Source organism: Saimiri boliviensis, chromosome X (genome assembly GCF_048565385.1).
Source record: "Saimiri boliviensis isolate mSaiBol1 chromosome X, mSaiBol1.pri, whole genome shotgun sequence".
In the NCBI taxonomy this organism is placed as follows: Eukaryota; Metazoa; Chordata; class Mammalia; order Primates; family Cebidae; genus Saimiri; species Saimiri boliviensis.
Genome location: NC_133470.1, coordinates 51,333,047 through 51,352,880, shown reverse-complemented (window position 1 = coordinate 51,352,880; position 19,834 = coordinate 51,333,047). Strand labels below are relative to the sequence as shown.

Here is a 19,834-nt window from a genome sequence, read left to right as displayed (position 1 = left end):
GCTGTGTGGGGTTAAGTCAAAGACAATCCTTACCGCTTAAGGAGTATTGGGAGTGCCGAGCCAGGGCGGACTAGACTAGACAAATGCATCCATTCTTGCCCCCTTTCACTTCTTCCACCAAGCTTTCTCCTCTCCTTATCCCCTCTTGGACCAGCCCTTTAGCAAAGTCATTTTCCATTGAGTTTCATCTGATTCCACATGGTGTTAACCTTCCGCTCCCGCCCCCACTGCTAAAACACCAGGTGGGGTGTGTGGGGGGAGCAGGGGGACTGGGAGGGGGATAGAATCTAGACGAAAGAGGTGGAGTGGGTGGGTACTAGTCGCAGAGTCACTTACCGACCATGTCACTAGCTGAGGACTCCTGAAGTGTCCAGAACTCATGCCGTCCTCCGGGAAGCTCATACTCCTGAGCTGATGGCTAGAGAGCAGTTCCCCTCACACCCGCCCCATTCTGACAACGCGCAGGGCGACGCGCTCTCGTCTGCTCGTTCTTGGCCCCCCACTCCCCTTTTTCTTCGGGCTGGAAAATGAGGAGGGGATCGAAAGGGGAGGGAGTCGATTCAGACCCTGCTGGGCCACTCTCGGAACAAGGGAAACAAAGCTCTCAAGCATCCAACCCAAAAATCGGGGGCCGGCAGAGTAGACTTCCTAAAAAGAATCCTCCCCCTGCAGCTTTTCCTTGGACAAAAATAAAGTGGGTTCGCTGGGCCGAAGTGGCCAGAGCTTAAGATCCTCCGTTCCCCTTTTACCTCCACCAATTCAGTTCCGGCCAAGCCCACTCTCCACCCATCCTCTGAACTCCACACACCCTTTAAAAGGAGAGGGCCGGGGGTGGGGGCTAAGAAAACCAACCCAAACCCCAAAGCACTACTTGAATACAAAGTTGAGGCGGAGAAGAAATCCTTCAAGACAGGAACCCACGAGGATATACCACAAGAGGATCCCTTCACCGCCGCCGTTGCCGCCGCACACCCCAGCGCCTTCCTAAAAAGAAAGAAGGGAGGAGAAAAATGCCGACGATTGGTAGAATCATAGAGAAGAACACCAGCCCCAGGGCAGGGGCTTCAGCGAAAAATGGCAGCAACTCGTGCGGGTCCTCCGGGGCGGGGTTTCTTGGAGGCACCTAGCTGCCCCACTGGGGACCTCGCCCCCCCACGCGGGTCAGAACCTAAAGTGCTCTCTGTGCAACCTGAGTGGGTGGAGTGATTCCGTCTTTCTCTGGCCCTGCTAGGCCCAAAAAAGAGGTGTGACTATCGTGAGGACTCCACCTAGGGTGGAGTTCCTTAAAAAGGACAGGCGGCCGCTAGAGGAGAGTGCAAAGTGGGAGGAGGTGGAGAAGGGTGGGGCTGAGAAGGAGGAGGGAGGGAGGAAGGGGGGGTTGGGCGGGGCCCTGGGCCGAGAGAGCTGGCCTCGCCCCCGGCGGCCGCCTCCCTGAGCCTCCTGCAGCGGCAGGTATAATTCGAATCAATTTCAGTTCCTTATCTGTACCAAAATTAAGGCTTGCAAAGCACACTGCTCGGTTACCTATTTACTCCGGTTATGCTAACTCTCCAGGGGAGGGTGAAACCGGTACTGGGATTGGGGCTGGGGGCTGTCTAGGAGGGAAAGGATGGGGAAAGGAGAAAACAAAAAAGCTGGCAACTGGAAGCGATATTTATCCTCCTACCTCTCCATGGTAACACCAGCAAGGACAGCGAGGTCACAGTGTCTTCTCAGGGAGGAAGCTAAAAGGAACGGAGATTGGAGCTGGGTGCATTTTCTAGCAGGAGATAAGCGAAGGAGGTGAGGGCGAAGGAGTAGGTGGGGAAGAAGGAGGAGTTGAAGATGATCTGTGAATACAGCGTGGCCCAGCAGGGAGACTTAAGAAAGGCTTTCTCAGTCTCCCAGATACCAGACCTCTAAGAATAGAGTTCTCAACCCCCTGAGACCGCCTCTCAGCCAGGCATTGGCGAAAATCCCCATAAAGCTGAATCCACAGGATAGAAGCCATGTTTCCAGGATTTCTTTACGCTTGCCTGAAAGTCTCTCTGTAGCTCATTTTAATGGGAGGCCAGGAAGTCACAGGCAACCACAGCCCATTTTCAGTGCCTCTTCCCTACCACAATTCTTTTAAAGAGGAGGAAAAAGAAGAGAGACGACAAAGCAGAGGAAGCAACAGCAAAGACCCAGGAGAAATAATCATATCTGCCATGTATTCAGCACCTAAAATGGGCAAGTCCCTGGGCCAGGTGCTTTTACATTCATCATTTCCCCATTTAGTCCCAATAACAACCCCGGAAACTAGGTATCGTTATATTCTATGTGCCCTTTCTTTAAAAAAAAATAAGGAAACGGAGGGCCACAGCCCAGTATTTTTGAACACGTAGGTCCATTTTCTTAGTTGATATTTCTGCCTGAATGTCTTCAGAGCATCTCATCTACCTTCCTTTCCCCAAAACACTGTTCTTCCTGCTGTAGTTCACCAGCTACCTGAATGGCACCACCACACATCCAAGGCAGCACCCTGGAACTCATCTGTTAACCTGCTGCGATATGGCCTCTGCCTACCTCTCAAACAGCAGAGAATTTGCTTCTCTCCTGGGCTTCTCTCCTTGGATTACAAATCCCGGGGAATTCCAAGCTGTTTCCAATCTTTATGCCTTGGGTTGCTTTACTTTCTCTGACTGAAATAGACTAAGCTCTCTGCCCACCTTTTTTTTCTTGCATGTCTTTCCAATTAATCCGTCCACTTTCTTGAAAGGACTAACTCCAGGTCATCTCCCCTCCTTACTTAATTTCTTCAGGCAAAACTGACCATTACTTCCTCTGTCCCCTTCTCTTCCTCAGGGCACATGTTTGTTGGTGTAATTGCTTCCCCCTACTAAACTGTAAAGTCCTTGAGCTGAAGCACCAGGTGATTTCATTTCTGTAACCTGGATGCTAGGTCACATTATTATTAACAATAATAATAGTTATTGAGCATTAACTATGTACTAAACTCTGTTGTAAGCCTCTTATGTATATTAACTCGTTGAATCCTTCTGACAGTCCTATGGGTAGACATTACTGCTATCCCCATTTTACAGCTGAAGAAACTTAGTGACAGAGGTTAAATAAATACATATGCATAAGTATTTGTTTCATAAAAGAATGTCCCTGTAGTAGGGGTTTCATAAATAACTCTCTATCTCACTATATCTCTTCATCACCACCTGCACCCCTGCCAAGCTTACAAGGTAAAATATATTGACGTGGAATCATACAGATAAGTGTATAACTCTCTATGCCTTAATTTAAAAAATTTACTTTGGGGCCGGGCGCAGTGGCTCAAGCCTGTAATCCCAGCACTTTGGGAGGCCGAGGCGGGTGGATCACGAGGTCAAGAGATCGAGACCATCCTGGTCAGCATGGTGAAACCCCGTCTCTACTAAAAAAAAATACAAAAAATGAGCTGGGCATGGTGGCACGTGCCTGTAACCCCAGCTACTCAGGAGGCTGAGGCAGCAGAATTGGTTGAACCCAGGAGGCGGAGGTTGCAGTGAGACGAGATCGCGCCATTGCACTCCAGCTGTGTAACAAGAGCGAAACTCCGTCTCAAAAAAAAAAAAATTTACTTTATCCCTTGGAGGCTTTGTTTCTCAATGTGTAAAATTTGGGGAGTATCATTCAACATAGGATTCTTACCACTACAGCCAAGGCTATTTTGAGCAATGCTGAAAAGTTTTCTCTTAGATTCAAGTGTGTGAAAGACACTAAACAGTTTATATCAACAATAAATGCATTTTTGGGGCGTGTAGATGAAAATGAGTAGATCATTGAAGTAACATGTTAAAAACAGTAGCCACTACCAGCCCTGAATACAGTGGGTATGCCTTAAGGCCATCGCATTACTTGTTTATTCTGAAATAGCTTTTCAAGAAGATCCATTCGTACACAGATAACTGGACAGTTTATATGTTATTAAAAGTCTTTCTTATTAACAAATTTATTTTAAGCTCTAGTTTTTTGTTTGTTTTAGAAATACTACCTCAACTTTATTTGTGGGGAAAACGTAGACCTTAGATAGCAAACTCAGTTGTTGAAAAACTTGAAGTTATTGAAACTTGGAGAAACAAACCCAAGATCCTTTGCTATCTGTTCTTCCATACGTTCAGTCAATAAAATGTACTGAGCACCTGTGCTTCATCAAGAACAATGCTAGGTGTTGGAGTGAGGGATAGAATGAGAACATCCATTCAATCCAAGAGGCTCTAGAGGAGGGGCCCTCAATTTCACTGTACACACACAGCGTATTAGTCCACATTTCCCCTTCAAGTATGGCCTCAGTCTCACTCAAATTAGGACCCAAAGGTAGTTCACAGGGACCTATGTAACCCATGACCACAGTTAATATCAAAGGCGGGAATTTGCCTTTATATTCTTTTACTCTTGACACATCAAAATAATCAGTATGAGGTTGGTGTTGTCTATGTCACAGGAAAGGGTGTGAGGGAGCAGGTATGGAGAACTAGGAGTTTTGATAAATTTCCCTGTCCTTCTAGGAAGCATTACAGGCTCTCCTTTCTTCAGCTAACTAGAGTAACACAAACCAAATACCAACCTGCGATATTTTCAACTCCTTCCATCCCACCTTATGCCTGAGGGAAACTGCTTGAAGAAGCAGCCTGTGCTTTCCTCTGTGTATCCAAGGAATCAGATGAGGAGGAGAAGACTTAAATTAAGTGGAAAAAAAAGAAAGAAAGAAAGAAAAAGAAAGAAAAAAAACAAAAGGGCCGGGTGTGGTGGCTCACGCCTGTAATCCCAGCACTTTGGGTGGGTGAGGCGGGTGGATCACGAGGTCAGGAGTTCAAGACTCAGCCTGGCCAAGATGGTGAAACCCCGTCTTTATAAGAAAAAAAAAAAAAAAGATTTAAGTTAAGTGTGGAACCTAATGAAAAGCAGCTGAGAAAGATGCAGACACTATTCTGGGCACACATATGCTGTTCTTCCCTTCCTGTCTTTCTCCTCTTCATCATGCTGCTTCTCCTCCTCCTGAAAGCCAGCTTACAAACTACCAGGGTGGAGCCCAGTCTGAAGGCTGGAGGGAGGGGAGGTGGAAAAGCCTCAGTAATAGGACTCCACCCTCTCTCTTCCCAGTAGAACAACAACAATAAAAAAAAAAGGAGGCTTGAGAAGCTGGGGCTGACAGGAAGGTGGGGCAGAATAGGGCAAAGTGAGGAAGGGTGGGTAGATGGGAGGGGACTTAGGGCCTGAGCTGGGTAAAGCTGGCCTGGAGACGGGAGGAAAGTCAAGCAATATATAAAAAGAAAAACCTGCATTCATTAAATCACTGTCGTTCATGGAATAACAAAAATGTAGCTAAAACCAGGGCACAGTTCAGACCTAGTGGGAACAAAACTGTCCTCCTCACCCACTTTTCTTCTTATTCCACAGTTCCCCAGAGAGCATATTTCTTCTGCGAGCTCAGCTAGCAGGAGACCTTTCGCCCCTCTGCTAATGTTGAACCAGTGTTAAGTTCCTCACATGTCCCAGAGGACAGCGCTAAGGTTACTGCCAGCAAAGGATAAAGATATTTTGGAGAAGGAAATTAAGTTAGCTGAGAGAAGAAACCCTGGGCAAATGCCTTCACATCTCTATACATCAGTTTCCTCACCTATTTTGAAGATATCTTGTTACGTCACAGAATTGTCAAAAAGATTAAATAAGACGCAAAGGTGGCTTTACAGTCAAATTAATGAAGCTTAAGCTTTACGCCCCTTTCCAAGACTTTGGTAGGGATCAAACATTGTTTTTCTTTTTTTTTTTTTTTTTGAGACTGAGTTTCGCTCTTGTTACCCAGGCTGGAGTGCAATGGCGTGATCTCGGCTCACCACAACCTCCGCCTCCTGGGTTCAGGCAATTCTCCTGCCTCAGCCTCCTGAGTAGCTGGGATTACAGGCACGCGCCACCATGCCCAGCTAATTTTTTGTATTTTTAGTAGAGACGGGGTTTCACCATGTTGACCAGGATGGTCTCGATCTCTTGACCTCATGATCCACCCACCTCGGCCTCCCAAAGTGCTGGGATTACAGACTTGAGCCACCGCGCCCGGCCCAAACATTGTTTTTCTTAAAGAGGATCCCCAAAGTGGCATAAGCTTTCAACCCCACAAAACCTAGATTGGCCCTCGATGAGATTATAGCCTACAAAGTACAGTGCCTGGCACACAAAAAAAGCTCTCAACAAAGGTTAACTAATATTCATAGCGATGGCAACTGTGAAAACTACCAGCTTTAGGTTGAGTCTCTTTCTGGTCATAGATACTGAAAACATGCCTCCATGTTCTCTACAACCTTTGCCACTGTATATATAAATAAGCCAGTTTATAAAGATCAGCAACTAAACTGTTTGCTTGAGACATTCAAAGGTATGATTAAATTTGATTTAGGAATGGCCAATGGGCCAGAAACATGTGGCCAGGGTTTGAAATTCTCCTGGCACAGCACCATCCCAGACAAGCTCTAGCAGGCCTGCTGAGTCCTATAAATTTAGCTGTGCCTCAGGCTGCTATCTTTATGAGCAAGGAGCTTGACTAGGTAGGGAACTGTGTGTGTGTGTGTGTGTGTGTGTGTGTGTGTGTGTGTGTGTTGGGGCTAGAGGGTTGAGTATGCATGGGTTTTTCATTTCACTCCATTGTAGACCCTAGATACTACCACACCCATACATTGGAGGAGGGAAGAGGGAAGAGGCTTTATAACCAACAGCCAAGTCAAACCAGAAAAACTGCACCTGCAGAAAAGGGATAACATCCTTGGCCTTGTCCCCAAAGTGTATATTCCTGAGTCAGAGAAAGAGCCTTTTTTTTTTTTTTTGAGATGGAGTCTCACTCTGTCATCCAGGCTGGAGTGCAGGGACGCGATCTTGGCTCACCACAACCTCTGCCTCCCAGGTTCAAGTGATTCTCCTGCCTCAGCCTCCTGAGGAGCTGGGATTACAGGCACACACCACCACGCCGGGCTACTTTTTGTACTTTTAGTAGAGACGGGGTTTCATCATATTGGTCAGGCTGGTCGTGAACTCCTGACTTCGTGATCCGCCCACCTCGGCCTCCCAAAGTGCTGGGATTACAGGTGTGACCCACCAAGGCCAGCCAGGAAAGAGCCTATTGTGTAAACAAGAGAAGGACTTGCAGGCGGGGCTTGGTTGCTCATGCCTGTAATCCCAGCACTTTGGGAGGCCGAAGAGGGCGAATCACGAGGTCAGGAGTTCGAGACCAGCCTGATCAACATGATGAAACCCGGTCTCTACTAAAAATACAAAAATTACCAAGGCGTGGTGGTTCACACAAGCCTATAGTCCCAGCTACTCAGGAGGCTGAAGCAGGAGAATCGCTTGAACTCAGGAGGCAAAGGTTGCAGTGAGCCAAGATCACACCACTGCACTCCAGCCTGAGCGACAGAGCGAGACTCCGTCTCAAAAAAAAAAAAAAAAAAAAAAAAAAAAACTTGCATTACTGCTTTAATATTAAACAAATAAATGTATGAGATTGTCTAAAGAAATGTATAAATAGAACAGGAACTTCTTTATCACTGAGCTAATGCAGAGAGGCGCCAGGGCCCTGAAGGCCGCCAAAGGCAGGCTCATGCTTATCGTCCTTGTGTTACTTACCACAAGCAGTTCTCACTTCCCCAGCGGAGGGGTGATATCCATCTTTCACTGTCCCCTAAACCAACAGGAGACTGGCCTTCACCCTTCTTCCCATTGCAGTCTTATCACTTCCCTCAGAAAGTAAAAGGGAGAGAAGAAAGTGGGTGGGGAGTATGTCTTTGGTGCTTTCTTAAAACCTTTCTGCCAATACACCTATTGAAGTAGTGCAGCCTTATTTTTCATTTCCTCTGTCTTTTGTTTGCCCAGATGGCCTTGCATTGTGGTAGTCCTTTTCCCTCAAGTCAATACCACAAATATAGTTTGAGCAGTTTACCCTGGAGCCACAATAACAGGATATTCACTTCTCAAGTCAGGCCAGCAGTGAATTTAAAAGAGTTAGCCAGGCAGGTTAGCTGTAGCAATTTACTTCCTAAGGTGAGATAAATTATTTGATTCAAGATGAGAGTCTAGTTAGTATGTCATAGAGATAGAGGCAATGATACTTCTTTACATGATATAAACACACAACTAAATGACCAGAACTGTGTGAACAAGTGGGGAGAATATACAAAAATATACTGAAAATAAAACAATGGACACACATAACCTCGCAAGATTTATCCACCCAATCACAGAATGTTGGTGTAAGAAGCACCCAAAGACGTTGTTTCATCCAGTGGCATTCATACCATGTGATTCAAGTGGCACATAGATAAATATTTTCTAATAGTATATATTTATTTGTATGGTTACCTTCTATTTATGGAGAGTAAAACTTGCTTTCTATTTATGGTAATGCTATTTGTGATGAAATTTATTTCAGTAATACACGTCAGTTCATTTGAAGAAGCATATTAAGTAAATAACGATGTAGGTAGGACTCAGATATGGTCTAAATCATGAAATTTAAACATAAATAACTGAACTTTAGCAACCTATGATTGAATCTAATTATATTCCCAATTCAGGAGTTCCTTTTATATTTAGACACTTTGGTCTAGAGGAGAGTCTAACCCAGAAATCAATAAATATGAAGCAACCTTGCCTCCTCCTCCTGTGCCCATGGCAGAATTGTTAAAAGAACATAGCATTTAGGCCGGGCGCGGTGGCTCAAGCCTGTAATCCCAACACTTTGGGAGGTCGAGGCAGGTGGATCACAAGGTCAAGAGATCGAGACTATCCTCGTCAACATGGTGAAACCCCGTCTCTACTAAAAATACAAAAAATTAGCTGGGCATGGTGGCACGTGCCTGTAATCCCAGCTACTCAGGAGGCTGAGGCAGGAGAATTGCCTGAACCCAGGAGGCGGAGGTTGCGGTGAGCCGAGATCGTGCCATTGCACTCCAGCCTGGGTAAAAAGAGCGAAACTCCGTCTCAAAAAAGAAAAAAAAAAGAACATGGCATTTTTCCCCTAAGCCTAGGTGAAGCCTTCTACTCTTCTTCCTTGAATCTCCAGTTTGGGCTAAGGGATCCTCTTCTGACTCTTACAGCACTCTGACGTATTTCTCACAGAGGGCTCATCGCAATATATTATACCTCTCTTTTTATGTGGCAGTCTTACCCATTAGAGATATGTCTTTTTATGTGGCAGTCCACATAAAAAGAGATAGTCTAATGAATAAGACTGCCACATAAAAAGAGATAAAGATGATTGAACTACTATTAGACTCCTGGCCTCAAGGAGCTGACTTAAGGACTGCCAGCTCCTTGAGGCCAGGAGTCTAATAAGTAGTTCAATCATCTTTATGCTTTCAACTCTGAACACAGTGCCTGTCGTATGACAAGTAATATAAGTTTGTAGAATGGGATAATTTAGAGCTACAAATGCCTGGGTATGAATACTGACTTTACCACTGAATAACTGTGTGACCTTGGACAGGTTACTTAACCTATCTGGGCCTTGGCTTCCTCCTTTGTAAAGTAAGGATAATGATAGTACTTACCACATAGGATATTGAAAGAATTATGTAACTTAATACATGTACATATAACATGCTTGGAGGAGTACTTGCCACAGAGTAAGCACTATATATATATTTGCTATTATTATGTTGAAATGAAATATGCCTTGTTGATATCTCCACCTATTGGTCCTGGGACTCATCCTTGGAGAACCATAGAGCAAGTCTATTCCTTCCATGTCATGATCCCTCAAAGGTCTCACCTTCTGTCCTCTCCCATAAACCTCCCTGATTACGTAACCTATCTCTTGCATAACATAGTTTTCATACCCCCTTACCACCTATTAGTTGGTTGATTAGAGCAAAATAATAAAGACTCCTAGGCCAAGGATGGCATCTCACAGAGACCAAGGTGCTTTACCATATAGTTTGCCAGGTAAACAAGTGCAAGGATGAGAATAAATGTCTCTATTACCAGAAAACCAGAGATGGAAACAAGGGATGCTCACCCCAGATTTAAATACAATAATGAAAAAAACTGAAAAGATCTAAATGTTTAATAATAAAATATTGGGTAACTAAATTACAGTACACCCATATGATTGACACACTGCCAGGATCTAAGTATACGTGTACCCTTCAAATTCAGATGTTGAAATCTTCACTCCCATGTGATGTTATTACGAGGTAGGGCCTTTTGGAAGGTGATTGGTCATAGGTCTCCACCTGCAAAGATGGGAATCGTGTCCTTATAAAAGGGCTTCAAGGAGCGAGCTCGCCCCTTTTTACCCATCTGTCTCTTCCTACATGTGAGGAGGCAGTGTTCATCCCCTCTGGAGGATGCAGCAACAAATCACCATCTTGGAAACAGAGAGCAAGTCGTCACCAGACACCAGATCTGCTGGCACACTGATTTTGGACCTTCCAACCCCCAGAACTGTGGTAAATAAAATTCTATTGTTTATAAATTATCAGGTCTGGGTTTTTTTTTTTTTTTTTTTTTTTTTTGAGACGGAGTTTTGCTCTTGTTACCCAGGCTGGAGTGCAATGGCGGGTTCTCGGTTCACCGCAACCTCCGCCTCCTGGGTTCAGGCAATTCTCCTGCCTCAGCCTCCCGAGTAGATGGGATTACAGGCACATGCCACCATGCCCAGCTAATTTTTTGTATTTTTAGTAGAGACGGGGGTTTCACCATGTTGACCAGATGGTCTCAATCTCTTGACCTCGGGATCCACCGGCCTCGGCCTCCCAAAGTGCTGGGATTACAGGCGTGAGCCACCGCACCCGGCCCTCGAGATATATTTTTTTTTAAAGCAGCAGGAACAGAGTAAAACATATACATTATATAGCCATTAAATTTTAAATTTTTCGCCGGGCGCGGTGGGTCACGCCTGTAATCCCAGCACTCTGGGAGGCTGAGGCGGGTGGATCCCGAGGTCAAGAGATCGAGACCATCCTGGTCAACATGGTGAAACCCCCGTCTCTACTAAAAATACAAAAAATTAGCTGGGCATGGTGGTATGTGCCTATAATCCCAGCCACTCAGGAGGCTGAGGCAGGAGAATTGCCTGAACCCAGGAGGCGGAGGTTGCGGTGAACCGAGAACCCGCCATTGCACTCCAGCCTGGGTAACAAGAGCAAAACTCCGTCTCAAAAAAAACCCAAAAAACAAAAAAGCAAACAGAAAAAAAATTTAAATTTTTCAAGAATTCTCAATCACTACAGAAAATATTTGTATAATAATAAGTGTAAAAACAGGACATAGAAGTATGGTTACACTATCATTTACATTTTGCTACACATAAACACATGCCATTCATCTTTGCCACGGAAACAAACTCAGTTTAGGATTAAAATAAAGGATAGCTAGTAGGATTACAGGAAAATTTTATCTTAAGGCCAGGCGCAGTGTCTCACGCCTATAATCCCAGCACTTTGGGAGGCCCAGGCGGGTGGATTACCCGAGGTCAGGAGTTCGAGACCAGTCTGACCAACATGGTGAAACCCCGTCTCTATTTAAAACTAACTAAAAAAATAAAAAGAAAAGAAAAAAAAAAAGAAAGAAAATTTTATCTTATTTAAAAATTTTTCTATAAAAATCACGTATTGCTTGTGAAACCTCATCTCTACTAAAAATACAAAAAATTAGCTGGGCATGGTGGCGTGTGCCTGTAATCCCAGCTACTCAGGAGGCTGAGGCAGGAGAATCGCCTGAACCCAGGAGACGGAGGTTGCAGTGAGCTGAGATTCCGCCATTGCACTCCAGCCTAGGTAACAAGAGAGAAACTCCGTTTCAAAAAAAAAAACAAAAAACAAAACAGGAGGCACTTTTCCATGGTGACCAAAAACACCATTTGCTGTAGAATTATTTTTTAATTTAAAGTTCGCTTCAAAACTAGATCTGACAATTTCAGCCGGTATTATTTTTCCCATTTTAGAGCTCCAGAAATGCACAAATTTGTTTTTCCATGAAATAATCAATATGGCTTATTATGCTTATGTGCAAGAAGTAAGTATAATTTAACTTAAATTGTTTTGCTAAGAATACAAATTAGTATATTAAAAATGGAAACCCAAAATGTTAGTTTCTTTTTTTTTTTGAGACGGAGTTTCACTCTTGTTGCCCAGGCTGGAGTGCAATGGTGCATTCTTGGCTCACCGCAACCTCCACCTCCTGGGTTCAAGCAATTCTCCTGTCTCAGCCTCCTATGTAGCTGGGATTACAGGCATGTGTCACCATGTCCGGCTAATTTTTTGCATTTTTTTTTAGTAGAGACGGGGTTTCACCATGTTGGCCAATATGGTCTCGATCTCTTGACCTCGTGATCCACTCTCCTCGGCCTCCCAAAGTGCTGGGATTACAGGCGTGAGCCACTGCGTCCAGCCTTCTTCTTCTTTTTTTTTTCTTCTTCTTCTTTTTTTTTTTTTTGGAGACAGAGTTTTGCTCTTGTTACCCAGGCTGGAGTGCAATGGCGCGATCTCGGCTCACCGCAACCTCCGCCTCCTGGGTTCAGGCAATTCTCCTGCCTCAGCCTCCTGAGTAGCTGGGATTACAGGCACACGCCACCATGCCCAGCTAATTTTTTGTATTTTTAGTAGACACGGGGTTTCACTATGTTGACCAGTAGGGTCTCGATCTCTTCACCTCGTGATCCACCCGCCTCGGCCTCCCAAAGTGCTGGGATTACAGGCGTGAGCCACCGCGCCCGGGGAAATGTTAGATTCTTTATTGAGATAATTATATAAAGTATGACAAAGCACAGAACAAAAACATAAGAGTATTGTATAATACACATTTATCAGAGAAACATGAACACGTTTGATAAAATAAAAGGCACGTGTGAATAATAGCACATTTTTTGTGTGTGAAAAAGAAGTGCCTCTCACTGATTTAAGATTCTCTGACAGCACTTAAAACTTTAGTATCTGGGCTAGGCACAGTGGTTCAAGCCTATAATCCCAGCATTTTGGGAGGCCAAGACAGGCAGATCACTTGACATCAAGAAATCGAGACCAGCCTGGCCAACATGGTGAAACCTCATCTCTACTAAAAATACAAAAAAAAAAAAAAAAAAAAAAAAAAAAAAATTAGCTGGACATGGTGGTGTATACCTGTAAGTCCCAACTACTCGGGAGGCTGAGGCGGGATAATCGCTTGAACCTGGGAGGTGGAGGTTGCAGTGAACAGAGTTCAAGCCATTGCCTGGGCAACATAGTGAGATTCTGTCTCAAAAACAAAACAAAAACCAAAAGAAAAACAAAAAATGAAAAAAAAACTCACCTCGGTATCTTATGGTTCTCACACTGCAGCGTGCATCAGAATCCCTGGGAGCTCTTGATAAAACACAGATTGCAGGGTTCCACCTCCAGAGTTTCTGACAGAGTAGGTCATGGGTGGAACCCAAGCATTTACATTTTTAACAAATTCCCAGGTGATGCTAATGTTGCCATTCTGGCTATTAATAGTAAAGATCGCTATTCTTGGAGTACTAATGGCCTGGATCTTGTTCTTTAGGGAGTAAGACCATGTATCCTGTTATTCTATTATTGCTCTGCAGGTGTTGTAAACAGACAACTGATCCACAGGAAGTACATTTTGTAGATCTTTAGAGCAAAGAATATTTTCTATCTTTAATTCTTTTTTAAAAATTTCCATTTTATGAAAGCATCTAATAATAACAGATACCAAATTAGGACTATTTATACATTACTTCATTTACTCCTCAGTACAACGTTGAGATTCCCATTTTACGCTGAGGAAGTAAGGACTGAGTTATCCCTGTTTTATTGCCAAGTACATGCCAGATTGTAATCGCTACTGTTCCCCAATGTTTAGAGTTGTCTTAACGTCTCAACCTCTCACCAGCGTATTTTTTGTTTGTTTGTTTTGAGACGGAGTCTGGCTCTGTCGTCATCCAGGCTGGAGTGCAGTGGCAGGATCTCGGCTCAATGCAACCTCCACCTCCTGGGTTCAACTGATTCTCCTGTCTCAGCCTTCCCAGTAGCTGCAATTACAGACATGTACCACCACGCCCGGCTAATTTTTGTATTCTTTCACCTCATTTGAATTGAGGTAGTGGGACAAGATGGGAAAAAGTCGCAGAATGTGAGGACACTGGGGAGAGGTTGGAGGTCAACAGGCATCTTCAGCACTGTTTCCTATCTGAATATTTCTGGACACTAGCCTCGTGATAGCTAAGAAGCACCTTTATTTTATTTTTTCCATTTATGGAGGTTATTTTTAGTATAGGTCAAGAAGCAAGCCTGGCGCTTTAGCAATGGCCCATTCCCAGTTGCTAATATTTAGGGTTCAGAACTTCTTGATTTTAATAATCTCTATGCCCGCATAGACCCTTCCTGCTGGAGATGCTGTCGTAACTGGCCACTAATCATCAGTGTTTAATGATACTCCATTCCTCAGGGAGGCCTAAGAAGAGGTTTCTTTCATGAACTATCACAGATGGGGCCCGAAAATTACTTGGTCAAGTCCTCACATTCCCAAAAGATATTAAATTTAAACTTCTGCCTTTATTGCCAAATCACAACATTGAAAGAATTTTTGTTTCTTTTTTTTTGAAAGAATATTTCATCATATAAATTCAAACATGGAGCCTATGATTGGACTACACCTTCTACAGTCCACTATGATATTTATATTTATACATAAGAATATTTTTATCATCTTGTAAATAGCATTCTATTGTGTGTGCTTCTTAAAATAGGTTGTTTTGTTTAATGTAAATATTTAAAATATGCCACAATTTTGAAGAACACAATTTTTGATATTCCATTTAAAAAATATTATGAGAATCAGGCTGGGCATGGTGGCTCACGCCTGTAATCCCAGCACTTTGGGTGGCCGAGGTGGGCAGATCACGAGGTCAAGAAATTGAGACCTTCCTGGCCAACACAGTGAAACCCCGTCTCTACTAAAATATAAAAATTAGCTGGGCGTGGTGGCGCCTGTTTGTACTCCCCGCTACTTGGGAGGCTGAGGCAGGAGAATTGCTTGAATCTGGGAGGCGGAGGTTGCAGTGAGCCGAGATCGTGCCACCGCACTCCAGCCTGGCGCCTGGTGACAAAGCAAGACTCTGCCTTCCCCCCACAAAAAAAATCTATCTATCTATCTATCTTATATTATGACAATCTCAAAAAAGAAGTAGCACAAATTCCTTTGACCACTGTGAAGTCTTGGCCTTATGCTGTTAACCTCTTCTCTAAACCAACTGGATTTTTTAATCTCACATCTCTGTTTACTCTAGGTGAAATCCTAACCTAATCCTCACAAACCCTTTGACAGCTCTACAAATCTGTATGAATAGTTTCTGAGAAGATTTCCCCCTTTGGGACCTAGTGTAAAATTAAAAAGTTGAATTTTTAATGGGCCTTTAAACCTTCCTTCCTATTTATGACTAATTACTATAAAGCAAAATACCAATTATGTGTATCAGAAAACATGTTAGGTTACCTTTTATGATCTAAGTTTGACTACATCACTAATACATGATGGGTTCAGGATATTGTCATAGGATATTGCTCAGATGGAATGATGATCTGCTTATTAGAAAAGAGAAGAGTTATTGGGCCGGGCGCAGTGGCTCATGTCTGTAATTCCAGCACTTTGGGAGGCTGAGGTGGGTGGATCACGAGGTCAAGAGATCGAGACCCTCCTGGTCAACATGGTGAAACCCCGTCTCTACTAAAAATACAAAACATTAGCTGTGCATGGTGCCATGTGCCTATAGTCCCAGCTACTCGGAAGGCTGAGGCAGGAGAATTGCCTGAACCCAGGAGGTGGAAGTTGCGGTGAGCCAAGATTGCACCATTGCACTCCAGCCTGGGTAAGACGAGTGAAACTCCGTCTCTAAAAAAAAAAAAGAGAAGAGTTATTGGTTTCAAGAGGAGACTGGTGATATGTTTATTGCCAGTTTTGTACACAGGAAATTGTCAATTTATTTAGGAGTTCCTATCACAGAACATGTTTTGAACCAGCAAAAGGACTGTTTTATCACAACCCAAAATATATCTGTTACTGAGCAGGACTCTGCTCTTCATCACTGTAACCCAGACCCTTGGCTCAGCTCCCAGAACTCCAGCCTAGGTATATTACCTCACTATCCCCCGCTTGTATCAGGATTGAGTTTACATACTTTATCTGATATCTCAGACATTTACAGAGTTCTAAAATAATGAATCAAAAACATCAAAGTTCTTTTATCCCTGCTCCTTGGACCAGGTTACCTTTGGATCCTCTCTACACAGATGCAGGCATTGGTACAGGTTTTCCTTTCTGCTGTTGGGAGGTAAAACAAGTCAAATGATTCTGCCTCACACTAGTGCTACTGATGCAATGGCTGCTCAGTGGTCTCATCTCTGACCTGACTAGTTTCTGAGATTCTGCCAGTTCCATTCCAAGTAGTGATTCCACTCTCACTTGGTCTGCAGCAAGTTACCCCAGATATCACCAAGGGCCTAGAAGCTTGGACCTCTACCTACCACTCGTCCTCCTTCAGGGTACTAACCCCTTTCCTTTTGCTATCTATCCACATTCCCAATTCTAATTTACTTCTCTATTTCAATGTTATGCCTCTCAAAATATCTGCTTCTGCTCCAACTCTTGGGTCCAACCAATATCTGTACGTAGCCTTTTAAAAGGTACAATTGGGAATGGCATGGAAGATTCCTGGATTCTATAAATCCAATTGGATGGAACCTGAAGCAATTAGCCTCTAATTTGGTTCTATCAGGAAAACACTACCAATAATGAGTCCTTTTTCCATATTGCTGGTTTCTAATGCATGCTACATGAAGCATTACCTAATGCATGAAGAATTTCTAATGCATGAAGCATTACCAAGATGTGGTTCACTATTCTTGAGTATGCCTCCAAGACAGGAAGTGAATGAGTACTAATTTTTCCTTAGTTATGTTCTCCAAATAGGCAGCACATATTTTCCCTACCACTGTAAAACAGTCATGAACACGTTCACATTCCTGGCTACCACAGGCCAGGAGAGCCAGATTCTGAGCAACATTAAGGCCTTTCCTTCTTGAAATCCAGCTATTTATTAAACAGATACCTGTTTGGTACGTACTATATGCTATGAGAGAGAGATTTGAGCTAGGAAGGAAGATCAAGGAAAGCTTACCTGAAGATGACAAAAACTAACAGGGAGGGAACAGGAAGATGGAACCTCATAAGTAAAGTCCCTGCAGCAGGAAGGACCATACATGTTCAAAAACAGGAAAGGCCAGAAAAATTGGAGGAAAGTGAACAACAGGACATGCAGTACAAGTTGAGGCTCGAGATAAAGGAAGGGGCCACACTATGCAGGAGTTTATAGCGATCTTAAAGGGTTTTGTTGGCTTGATGTGGTGATTTATGCCTGTAATCCCAACACTTTGGGAGGTCAAGGTTGGAGGATCACTTGAAGCCAGGAGTTCAAGACCAGTCTGGGCAGCATAACAAGACCATATCTCTAAAATAAATAAATAAATAAATAAATAGGTAAATTAATAAATAAATCAGCCACCAGGTATGGTAGCATGCTCTACTTGCTCTACTGGAGAAGTAAAGCAGGAGGATCATTTGAGCACAGGAGTTCAAGGTTACAGTGAGATATGATCATGCTGCACTCCAAGCTGCATGACAAAAAGAGACCCTGCCTCTAAAATAAATCAATTTGCCGGGTGTGGTGGCTCACGCCTGTAATCCCAGCACTTTGGGAGGCCGAGGCTGGTGGATCACGAGGTCAAGAGATAGAGATCATCCTGGTCAACATGGTGAAACCCCATGCCTACTAAAAATACAAAAATTAGCCGGGCCTGGTGGTGCGTGCCTGTAATCCCAGCTACTGGGGAGGCTGAGGCAGGAGAATTGCCTGAACTCAGGAGGTGGAGGTTGTGGTCAGCCGAGATCATGCCATTGCACTCCAGCCTGGGTAACAAGAGCGAAACTCCGTCTCAAAAAAAAAAAAAAAATCAAAATCAATTAATTACAACAATAAGCTTTTTTTTTTTTTTTAACAATAAGCTTTGTTTTTATCTAAAGAGCCACTCAATATTTTAAGCAGAGAAGCCACATGATAAGATATGCATTTTGAAAACATATCTTTGGTTGCATCATACAGAGCTGATTGGAAGGGGATGTGGCAAATTAGGGGAGACCAATTAGGAGGCTGGTGCAAGACTTCAGCAATAAAGGACTATAGCTTACACTAGGTAGGGGAAGTGAAGATGAAGAGAAGTAGACTGATTTTAGATGTTTGGGAGGTCCAATCCACAAAGTTAGGTAACAGATTGAATATTGAAGGTGAGGGAGAGGGAAGTGTCTAAGATGATTCTTAGAATTCTGACTCGAGCAACTGGATGAATAGTGGTGCCATTCACTGAGAAACAATAAAAAAGGAACATGTTTGGAGAGGGAATATTATGAGTTTGGTTTTGGATGACTTGAGTTTAAGGTGCCTTATAGGCAAAGCCAAGTAAACAATTGGATTTGTGGATTTCTTTCTTTCTTTTCTTTTCTTTTTCTTTTCTTTTCTTTTTTTTTTTTTTTGAGATAGTCTCACTCTGTCTCCCAGGTTGAAGTGCAATGGTGTGATCTGCTCACTGCACCCTCGACCTCCTGGGTTCAAGCAATTCTCCTACCTCAGCCTCTTGAGTAGCTGGGATTAAAGGTGCTGGCCATCGCACCTGGCTAATTTTTTTTTTCTTTTGGTTTTTGAGACGAAGTCTCACTCTGTTGCCAGGCTGGCGTTTAGTGGTGCAATCTCGGCTCACCGTAACCTCTGCCTCCTGGGTGCAAGCAGTTCTCCTGCCTCAGCCTCCCGAGTAGCTAGGACTACAGGCATGTGCCACCACACTCAGGTGTGTATTTTTAGTAGAGACGAGGTTTCACCATGTTGGCCACGATAGTTTGCATCTCTTGGTCTTGTATTCTTCCCACCTCGGCTTCCCAAAGTGCTGGGATTACAGGCGTCAACCACCCCACTTTGTCTCGCTAATTTTCGTATTTTTAGTAGATATGGGGTTTTACCATGATGGCCAGGCTGGTTTTGAACTCCTGACCTCAAGTGATCCACCCACCTAGGACTCTCAAAGTGTTGGGATTACAGGTGTCAGCCACCATATGCAGCCAGCAATTGGTTACGTGGATTTCTGAGGAGCTCTATGCTCACTGTGGAGGATCTAAACCTGATAGAGCAGCAATTGCTTCTGCAGACCTCAAGTCTTGTTTTACTCTATAGAAATGCACTTTTCTGAGCTGCTACTTGGGCCTCTTTTCCAAAAGTGTTTTAGAATTAAGTGAGACTTATTTAATTTGGAGCCAAACATTGTTTTATCTTTTGTCCAAGCAACTCTCCTGAATCCGCCATCTAATTAATTAGCCATCTCCACGGTAGTGATGACTGGCTCATTTAATATGCAGATCGCCAATGTAATAATGATAGTTTCAAGTTGTCACTTACATTCCTTTAATAACAATGGTAAGGGCAAACAGTTATTGAGCACTTAATATGAGATGCATCTTATTTGGTAGGCTCTGGAGATTTCAGAATAAATTAAGACCTGGCCACTGTTTGCAAAAGACTCATAGTTGACTGATCAAGTTGCCCACTTACCTGTCTCATAGTGAAGTTAGCAGTAGTTTTCTAAATCGGAAGGATAAGATAATTACAGGTGCTGAGCATAACACCTGTTATGTGTGAAATATAAAACTGGTTATAAAGTTTGAGATGTATTTATGCAAGGAAGGCAGTATGACGTAGTGGTTAGTAGTTTAGACTTTGGAGTTGGACTGCCTGGATTCCAATCCTGGCTCTGTG

The 19,834-nt window shown here is 43.6% G+C and overlaps 1 protein-coding gene across 3 annotated transcripts in view; it reads right to left on the bottom strand.

Annotated features, from left to right (window-relative positions):
- The window catches only part of KLF8 (KLF transcription factor 8), a 337,674-nt gene that overhangs the window by 75,346 nt on the left and 242,494 nt on the right, over positions 1–19,834 (bottom strand). The window contains exon 1 of one of the 3 annotated variants that reach the window (XM_003943996.3): positions 337–418. The exons of the other annotated variants lie outside the window; for them this stretch is intronic. Coding sequence (XP_003944045.1) covers positions 337–343 — 7 coding nt within the window. The 5' untranslated portion in view covers positions 344–418. Of the gene's footprint in view, positions 1–336; positions 419–19,834 lie in introns of those variants that run through there. 3 annotated transcript variants of the gene reach the window in all.